The sequence below is a fragment of the Microtus ochrogaster genome, chromosome 22 (assembly GCF_000317375.1).
Source record: "Microtus ochrogaster isolate Prairie Vole_2 chromosome 22, MicOch1.0, whole genome shotgun sequence".
NCBI lineage: Eukaryota > Metazoa > Chordata > Mammalia > Rodentia > Cricetidae > Microtus > Microtus ochrogaster.
In genome coordinates, this window is record NC_022023.1 from 31,836,432 (window position 1) to 31,846,779 (window position 10,348).

The window sequence follows — 10,348 nt, forward strand, 5'->3', positions numbered from 1 at the left end:
GGAAATCCTCCAGATTCACCCATTTAGTGAGAAGGGATCAAGAAATAACTAATAGGCCAGACAGACACCTCAGCTGGTATAGGGTGTTTGCTACTCTTTTAGAGAACCTTGTTTCAGTCCCCAGTACCCATATAAAGGTCACAACCGCTTGTGACTCCAGTTCCAGGAGATCTGACATGGGTTAGCCTCCACAGGCAGCATGGTGTAAATGAACTCACACAAGTTCACACACATCAATACAAATAGATAAATCTTCACACACAGAGAAAAGACTAAATGGGCCAGAGAGGGGCTGAGCAGGTAAAGGCACTTGCCACCAAGCCTGACAAGATGAGTCAGATCCCTGGACTCCACACGCAGAAGGAAAGAACTGAAGAGATGAAGTTGTCCTCCACCTCCACGTGGACACACTATGGCGTACACCAGGGAAGAGGCTAACATACTTAGCTGTGCCACGTCTGTAGGGGCTCATCTACGACTAAACTACTCAGCCACAGAAATGAAGAGGAACACTCACTTCACCCAAGATTAAAGGGAACACAGTTCACATTAACTGATTATTAGAGAAATAGCATGAGACCTTCTATTTAACATTTAAAATGCCTTCTCCTTCTCAGTATGTCATGTGACAACTGAAGCAAAATGACATGGCTGGCTCATTTACCTTTCTTTGACAGCCTGAAGAGACACCAGCGGAGACGGGGAACGAAATGGCAGTGGAATGCTGAAGGGCAGAAAAGCTTCACTCTTGTCTGTCTCAGACACCACTGGACCATGGGAAACATTGTCTAATAAACAGAATCAGGGAGAAATAAACATCTAATCACATGAAAGTTTTTTATACAAAGCTAAACAAATTCAGCAATGAATAAACCAAAGGAAATGAAGGATTCAGTACCAAAATCATAACTGACCCAGATACAAATGAGCACAGAACACAGGTTTCTGGGATGCATGGATGGTCCACATGAACACTGAGCCGGGTACCTTTATCAACTACTAACCCTGTATCCCCACAAGTCACAAAGGTAGTTTAGAGTTTCTACTAATCTCTTCTCAACAGTTCAGTCACAGGAATGCTGGAACATTGAAAAGGGAAGGCAATGGCTCCCAAAACTGGAGCTATCTTTCATTCCTGGTGGAAAATAATGTGGTTAGTTATGGTTAAAAAAAAAAGTATTCATTATTTTGGCTAATGATCAGTCTTAACCTGTCCAGCATTTTGATACATGAACCAAATTAGACACTTTACAAATGTTAGTCCAAACAAGAGGTTAAAAACAATCTATACATCACTATCTCCGAGTGACCAGCAGATCTATAGGTGGCTAGTCTCTACATAAGATTATCCTGTCAATTCACAGAGAGCACTGTCCCTCATCAGTGACCAACAAGAGATGCACTCATCACCGTCATTTCTGTTTGCTCCACAGTCCTGCTCTGGCTGTTCTTCTTCCTGGGCTGAGACGAATTCTCGAAGTCTTTCATCTTCTGAGAAGGTCTGACTGTGAAGGGAGCAAGAGTCTTCTTCGGACTGACTGCCTCTTCTACTGCTGATGATCCGATAAATACCAGAGTCCAAGATGCTAAAACTTTCCTAGAAATGAAAAGAATTCCCCTCAAAATCAACGTTCTTCTGTGTAAGCAACATCTCTTTTTCAGAATAAGACCAACACTGGGCCAAAGGTCAGCAGTCAACTACAGTTATCAGCACACACTAGTGGAGAGTGCGGGCACCTAGCATGGGCTCAGATGAGCAAGTGACACCATGTCTTCCACCAAATTCTCAGCTTGGCTTTGGAAAGCAGGCAGTGAGGAAGAAATGAGACAGTCCTGAGTAGCACTGAGACCTCAGTTGACATAAAACATCTGAAATCCCAGACTAAAAGCCACCCCACCTAGACAGGAAGCTATGTGAAGGGCATTTGGGAACGCCAGGCAGTAAACAGTGACATAAACAAATGCAGCTTCAAAACACACCTGACTTTCCTTAGCTGCCCATCATGGGAGAAAGCTCCCCTGCTATATTTTGGATTCTATGGTGCCACTGGGAGGTGGTAAACCTTCAGAGGTAGGGCGCAGTGGAAAGTTAGGTTACTGGAGGTATGCTCTTAAATGTGATACTGGGACCATTCCCTCCTCGTTTCTCTCAGCTCCCAGATATCATTAGGTGAGCAGCTTTCTTCTACCATGTTCTTCTTGCCAAAGGCCAAACAGACAATACCAGCTAACCATGTACTAAACTTTCTCAAACCACACACCAAAATAAGCTTTCCCTTCTTACAAAGTGTTCAGCTCAGGGAGTCTGAAAAGTAACAAAAAAAGCTGACATCTCCATGACACTTTCCTCAAAAAATTACTCCATGGAAAGCAAAACAGATCCTTGGACTTACTTGCTCATTTCCCTGAAAGATTCAAAAACTCATAAAGGACTGGCAGAATGGCTTCGTGGGTAAAGGCGCCTGATGCCATGTATAATGACCTGATTCAATCCTCAGGACTCAGATGGAGGAAGGAAAGAGCTGATTCCTGACAGCTGGCCTCAGACCTCCATTTGTGTTTGCTGGCATGTGCATGTCCCCTTCCCCACAACACACACACACTAAACAAATAAGCTAAAAAGAAAAGCACTCACATGTGATGAAATGGAGCTTCTTCTACTACTGCAAGCTGAATCCAAAGGCTCAAGTTTTAAGATCAGTTCATCCAGGTGAGAAATTAGTTCACTGCAGGTTATAAGGTCCAGCTGCGATTTCAAATGCTCTAATTTATCTGCGGTCAATGTTTTTCTTGCCTAATAAAAGGATAAAAAAATCCCAAGAGAACAGCTTACTGTTTACAGCCACATCTATATCTAAACAGCCACAGTGCTCACACAAGAATAAGATGTTTTGAGGTTTAGTAAGCTAGCAAGACTTAATCAGTACATATTATATATTAAGAGTTACCATATGCACAATCATCCTCTTTAAATCAAGCTCTGAAATTAAAATATATTTGTAAATTAATCTGACTTTTTGTTTGCTTTTTGTTTTTCAAAACAGGATTTAGAGACCCTGCTAGTCCTTACTGTCCTTGAACTCACTTTGTAGACCAGGCTGGTCTCAAACTCACAGAGATCCACCTTCCTCTGTCTACCAAGTGCTGGGATTAAAGGCATGCACCACCACACCCAGCTCTGATATTTTCTTAAAACCAAAAAATTCACCATCTTTATTACCCTTCACAGATATAACTGCCAAGCTTTCTTTGAAGACTTTAACTCTACATGTCTAAGTCATACAGAACAGTTAATAAAGATAAGCAACTTTATAACAATCCTGAAAGCTAGGATGGTTTGACCAACCCATAACTAACAATGACAGGTAAGCTCTAACTCACTCTGCTGGTAACGACAGAATTCTGGAAGAGACAGCACGTGCGAGCAGCCAGGTCCCACAGGCCTCTTCTTAACAGGCGTTCCACACAGCGCTCAACAGACAACAGGGAAAGATGGGAGATTTTCCCATTAAAGTGTAAACAGAACAACTCATTCTTGTAGACAGCTACATCCTGAATATCTACAAAAAACAAAAACACAAAGGTGAACAGACAAGACATTAATCAAATACCTCTTGCTCTTTTTTTAAGGCCGGGGCCAGGGAAGCAGCTTAGCGATTAGGCCCTTGCCTAGAATGTACAAGGCCCCACTCTTCATTCCCCAGCAGTGGAAGGGAAACCCTATCATTTTTACATGGGCTAAAATCATACTTACAAAAATCTTAAATAAGATTTTGCTTGCCAAGCTGTGGTAGGGCATGCCTTTAATCCCTGCTCTCGGGAGGCAGAGGCAAGAGGAGGATCTTGTGAGTTCGAGGCCAGTCTGCTCTACAGAGTGAATTTCAGAACAGCCAAGGCAACACAAAGAAACCCTGTCTTGGAAAAAATGATTTGGCTCAGTGTAGTTTCATTTCTTTTTGTACTTGTACTTCAATGAAGAAATCATAGTTAGACACTTTTCGAGGATTAGAAAACAAATGAGCTTTCTGATCTAAAACCCTAATTTTAAAATGCTGACTCCTGTGAGAAGGAATTGGGAGTACAAAAGTAGAGCGCATGCTTTGAGTCACACTATAACAATCGAGAAGACTACAACCTGGCACTCACATGAATAGATTTTAACAAGTATATAAATGGATGAATCTTGCATGAGTAGGTATGAGCACCATGAAAGAATTTAACATACTAATTTGCAAGGGACATCCTCAATTGGTGGAAAACAACCTATAAGAAATCAATGTGGATCAATCATGACCTCCCTCCTTTCTCTGCAGAAAGGACTCAAAAAGCCAAAGCACTATCTTACCAGCTATGCTAAACTTTCCCATATTTCTGGTTTCAACCATGAGTACAGGGACTGATTTCCTGTTAGTCACATACAATGACTATTCCCTGCATTTTCAACTTCTCACATTATAAAATAATCATAATATAATTAATTTTCACACACAATTAAAAGACTAAAAGTTACTTAAGAAAGAAAAATACAATTACCCTTGACTTCACTCCAAAGAAGAACTTGAACATTCTGAGGAATGAAAATATAAATTCCTTTTTCTGTCCATGTCAGCACACAGTGTTCACTGGAAGAGAAAATAAAAGAGGTCAAAAACAAAACAAAACACCCTCATGTACACTACAGCATAGAACTTTAAAATTCTCTGGACTCAATCTCTCATTGGCTATTAAAGTAAAATCAGACAATACAAAGGAAATACAGCAGTGGCCCAGCTGATTCAACCTCACCATCTTCTTCCTAAGCCCGATAAAAACATAGGATCAAGTGGTGTCAAATTGGGGAAATGTAGGCACAAACACAAATAGCTTCTATGAAAAAAAAGAGAGCAATCTCTGGCAAAAGAAAAACCTATTAAGAGGGAATTATGTGATCCTTATGCAACTTCTCAGATAAAACAGACACTCATTTAAATAGACCAGTACTCTTAGTCAATCAACTCAGGAATCCCTATCAAGAAAGGCAAAATTCTGACTTGATCTGTGTATGTAGGTGAACACAGGCTAAGAAGACCTGGCCAAGTCCATCCGCATCAGAAGTATTAAGAAGGGCTCCAGTTATATTCTCTAATGAGGCCCATTAAGCTACAAAAGTGCTATTTTGTCAGAGAGGTAATCACATGCCAGGGTCATTCAGCGTGAAGGCAGAAGACCTCACATTTAGACTGCAGAGTGCAGCCACCAAAGCTGGAGCTTCCCTCTGAACCTCACAGGACTGTCTCCCTCGTTCCCACCAGAAACTCCGGCCCTTTCTTCAGTACACACCCCTGACTCTCTGGCTGTCTCCCCTATATCTATAGACGTCACTTTCTCTCGTGACGGCCAGGTTGTTACCAAGCACACATGCTCTCCCAGTCTAGCCACTCTCCCGATGCCCCACAGTCCACAGTCTAGCACCTTCTCCTGACGTGGCTACTTCTTGTCCACTGCTTCATCGTGCACTGCAGTCTATTTTGCAGAAAGAAACATCTCCAACAAGATTATAATCCTGAGAACTTACAGCTTTTTTCCATACATATCCAACAGTATATAATCACACGCCTAAGATAATCATATCATAATCAGTAAAATTGGTAAAAACACCTTTAAGAGCCAGAGGGGATATTCAACTTATAAAATTTATTTTTTAATCACATTTTTTGTTTGTTTTTGCTTTAGCTTTTGTTTTTCAAGGCAGTGTTTCTCTATATAGCTCTGGCTGTCCTGGAACTCAGAGGTCCGTCTGCTTCAGCCTCATGAGTGCTGGGACTAATGGCATGCACCACCACAACAGGCTAAAAATTCTATTTTTATTTACTTTGTGTGTGTGTGTGTGTGTGTGTGTGTGTGAATGCATGTGACATGAAACATTTGTGGAGGTTAGAGGACAACTTACAAAAATCTCTTCTCTCCTTTGACCATGTGGATCTCATGGCTCAGACTCAGGTAATCAGGCTCAGTAGTAGGCACCTTTATCCACTGAACCATTTCAGACACCCAACTTGCAAAATGCCCTAGATGTAATAATCCAAGGGCTGAGAGAGGGCTCGGTGGTTAAAAACATTGATTGCTTTCCCAGAAGACCTGGGTCAATTCCCAGCACCCACATGGCAACTCACAACTGTCTGTAACTCCAGTTCCAGGGGATCCAACACCCTCACACAGATATACATGCAGGCAAAACAATGATGCACATAAAATTTAAAAAAAAAAAGGAAGAAAGAAGAAAAGAAATAATAACTCAGAGGCTGGAAAGTTAGTTCAGTGGTGAAGGGCATTCTGTTCTTCCAGAGGACCCAAGTTCAGTTGCCAGGACCCATAACCAGCAGCTTATAACTGCTGCCAACTCTAGCAACAGGGGATCCAATACACTATCTTCAGACTTCCTTCACCACCCCACACACAGAGCAGATATGTAAACACACACACACTTAAGTGAAATGAATATAAAAGAAATAGCAGATAGCAGTCTGGATTACATGAAAGATACAAAGGAGACATAAGAGCCCATACTTATGAATGTGGAGTCAAAGAAAAAATATAAACAAAAAAGCCAAAGAAGGCTGGCCATTGTGCCATACACCTTTAATCCCAGCACTCAGGAGGCAGAGGCATGTGGATCTCATTGAGTTTGAGGCCAGCCTGGTCTACACAGCAGGTTTTAGGCCAGCCAGGACTGCACAGAGAAAGCCTGTCTCAAAACAAATAGATGATAAATAGATTAGATAGATAGATGATAGATAGATAGATAGATAGATAGATAGATAGATAGATAGATAGATAGATAGATAGATAGATAAGTCAAGGAAGCTGGGCACAAGCCTATGATCACAGCACTAAGGAAACTAAGGCAAGAGGATTGTCACAAGTTCAAAGCCAGCCTGTGCTACAAAGCAAGTACAGGGCTAACCAGGGCTATGCAGCACTCTTAACAGTAACAACAACAAAGTGACACCAATGTACCTTCAGAAAATACAACACATAAGAAGCTGGCAACCATCTATAGCTCCAGTTCCAAAATATCTGCAGGCCCGAGACACACGTGGGTCATATACACACATATAGAAAGAACACTCATACATATTAAGTAAATATATCCAAAAATATTTTTTTAGAGAATGCCTCCATGTGAGATTTGGAAAGGGTACCAGTAGAAACACCATTAGACACAAATGTGGGGGCAAGAATAAACATACAGAACAGAAGCAGCTTGCCTGCTATTGTTTTTCAAAAGCAGCCTTCATCGAATGAACGACTGTCTGATGGTCTAATGTGTACTTAGCACTGTGATGCTCAAATGAATACTGATAGTGGCAATGAGTGAGGGATGGACATAGTCTGAAGAGAGGACAGAGAAACAAGTATCTAACCCACGCCAGAGCAGTCATGAAGGCAAAGCAGCATCAATTACTGCTGAGAAAGCTAAACTTGACCCTGAAAGGCCTGGCTTCCTGCAGCAAGGGAGGTAAGAGAGTTTCCTTTAAATTACTAAATTCAGCCGGGCGATGGTGGCGCACGCCTTTAATCCCAGCACTCGGGAGGCAGAGGCAGGCTGATCTCTGTGAGTTTGAGACCAGCCTGGTCTACAGAGCTAGTTCCAGGACAGGCTCCAAAGCCACAGAGAAACCCTGTCTCGAAAAACCAAAAAACAAACAAACAAATAAATTACTAAATTCAAAGCGACAGTCTACCTGGAGAACCAAGCATGCTCCTAAGAAGGAATACATTCTTTTTACCCCCCACCCCCACCCCGGAGCTGAGGACCAAACCCAGGACCTTTTGCATACCTAGCAAGTGCTTTACCACTGACCTAAATCCCCCACCTAAGAAAAAAAAATACAATCTCTAACTTAGCTAGGTCACGATGTAACATCTCACTCCACACATCACATATTCAACAAATATTTATAAAATGACTACCATCTACCAGATACTATGTCAAGAACTACAAACACAACACTGAATAAAGTAGCCACAAACCCACATGGAGCTTACTGTTTAAGGGTAAGGAGGGTATAAATATTTTATGAACACAAAATTATAAACACTGATAAATGCTATGCAAGAAGAGCAATAGTGAAGGGAGTTTTTAAATATGATTTATGTAAGTATAGCAAGTAAGTGGCTGCCTTTCTCCAGCAACTTTCAGAACAGATTATTAATTTCAGAGTTAAAATACCTATAATTCACTTTAAATACCTTGGTGTCGATGTTGTGACATGAGCTAATTTAACCTTTGGGGGGGAAAGTTAACATTTTCACTATATTTTGAAAGAGCAGCTAGTTACCTTTGAAAAGCCCCGGGCAGTAGACCACATGGCAGAGCACCTATAAAAATCACTATCCTTCTCTGAGTTTTCAGTCAGTTATATTAACTAGTAGAAGGGATATTAGGAATAACTTCTCACAGTAAAGTAAGCAGAGTTCAAGCACAGATCCCACACACACCTCTGCCCATGCACAGCTGCTGAGTTCAAGCACAGATCCCACACACACCTCTGACCATGCACAGCTGCTGACAAAGTAGCACTCCATGCTGCTTAGTATTTGACTCTGGGCTTACTGCAACGAGGTAAGTTAACCCTTACATGAAAATGAACTGAGTCGGCCTGGAGCAGATCTTTCATGCAAGTTACTTGTTAGAAGACCTAAAAGGCAGAAAGCCGAAGTTTCACTGAGCTTTCAAAAACATGTTCCACAACTGTTTATGTCCTGTATGCTAGCACTGTGAGTTTATAAAAGAATGAGTACCCTCACCAGTGAATACTAACTGCCAGAAAGCTCCCTGACAATTATAAACTCTCCTTCTAGTTTGGAAAAGGATCTCTTCATTTATCTTACTACTGAATATTATATGCAACACAATCATGTACAAATGTCCCAAAGATAAATTAACATAAAAACAACCTTAAGAGATGAAAGTGGCTATCCCCTACGACCTCAGAGAAATTCTGAAGCACAGGCTGCGACAGCACAGAGAGGACCAAGAGGTGAGTGATCACCCACCTAGCTGGACACGCCACTCTCTAGGCCCTTGTACCTGGGCCCGGGCCCCTCCCCCAACTAACTCAGCTTCTCTAGCCAGCCAGCAGGCAAGCTTCCTGCAAGTAGGCTATTCTAACACCCCCAACCCATTGATCGGACCCTGTAAGTTACAAGTCCCACTCTGTCCCCAAATCCTCCTATCCCCCACAACCTCAGAGGAACTCTGAAGCACAGGCTGTGACTGCACAAAGTGGACCAAAAGAGCAAACCTAGAGAGGGGGCCAAGAGATACCTCAGTGGCTGTCTGAGACACAGATCGCAACAGGACAAAGCAGGCCGAGAACAGTTCCCAAAGACACTGACAGCAACTGCAAGGATTGGACCAAGAGGCAAAGACACTGCCAGCACCAATTGGAGAAAGAGATGGGTTGGCACCAATGCAAGAAGTCATCCAACAACCTAAAAAGCAACTTGGTAACACCAGAACCCAGTGGTCATACAATAGGAAGACTTGATCATCCTAACCCAGAAGAAGCAGAAGAAAACAATTTTAAATGTAACTTTATGAGGATGATGGAGACCTTTAAAGAAGAAATGAAAAAATCTCTTAAAGAATGGAAGAAAAGAAAAAATTGGAAGAAATCAATAAATCTCTCAAAGAAACCCAAGAAAACTAAGAAAAAACAATCAAACAGATGAAGCAAATAGTTCAGACAGTTCAAGACTAGAAGACTGGACTGAGCTCCCAAGGTCCAAATGAGGAGCAGAAGGAGGGAGAACATGAGCAAGGAAGTCAGGACCGCGAGGGGTGTGCCCACCCACTGAGACAGCAGGGTTGATCATTGGAAGCTCACCAAGGCCAGCTGGACTAGGACTGATGGAGCATGTGATCAAACCGGACTCTCTGAACGTGGCTGACAAGGAGGGCTGACTGAGAAGCCAAGGACAATGGCACTAAGTTTTGATTCTACTGCATGTACTGGCTTTGTGGGAGCCTAGTCTGTTTAGATGCTCACCTTCCTCCCCTGGATGGAGAGGGGAGGACCTTGGACTTCCCACAGGGCAGGGAACCCTGACTGCTCTTGGACTGGAGAGGGATGGGGAGGGGGGAGGGAAATGGGAGGAGGGGAGGAAGTGGAAATTGTTAATTGAAAAAAAAAAGAAAAACATTTTTAAAAAAGACTACAAGAGGCCGGGTGATGGTGGCGCACGCCTTTAATCCCAGCACTCGGGAGGCAGAGGCAGGCGGATCTTTGTGAGTTCGAGACCAGCCTGGTCTACAGAGCTAGTTCCAGGACAGGCTCCAAAGCCACAGAGAAACCCTGTCTCG

The 10,348-nt window shown here is 42.5% G+C and overlaps 1 protein-coding gene across 1 annotated transcript in view; it reads right to left on the minus strand.

The window, feature by feature from the left end:
- Window positions 1-10,348, minus strand: part of Hps5 (HPS5, biogenesis of lysosomal organelles complex 2 subunit 2) — a 41,660-nt gene that overhangs the window by 12,937 nt on the left and 18,375 nt on the right. Inside the window, exons 9-13 of the mRNA XM_005357834.3 lie at window positions 4,534-4,622; window positions 3,382-3,560; window positions 2,636-2,794; window positions 1,411-1,597; window positions 665-788 (exon numbers count right to left, since the gene is read on the minus strand). Of these exons, the coding sequence (XP_005357891.1) occupies window positions 665-788; window positions 1,411-1,597; window positions 2,636-2,794; window positions 3,382-3,560; window positions 4,534-4,622 (738 nt within the window). The remainder of the gene's footprint in view (window positions 1-664; window positions 789-1,410; window positions 1,598-2,635; window positions 2,795-3,381; window positions 3,561-4,533; window positions 4,623-10,348) is intronic.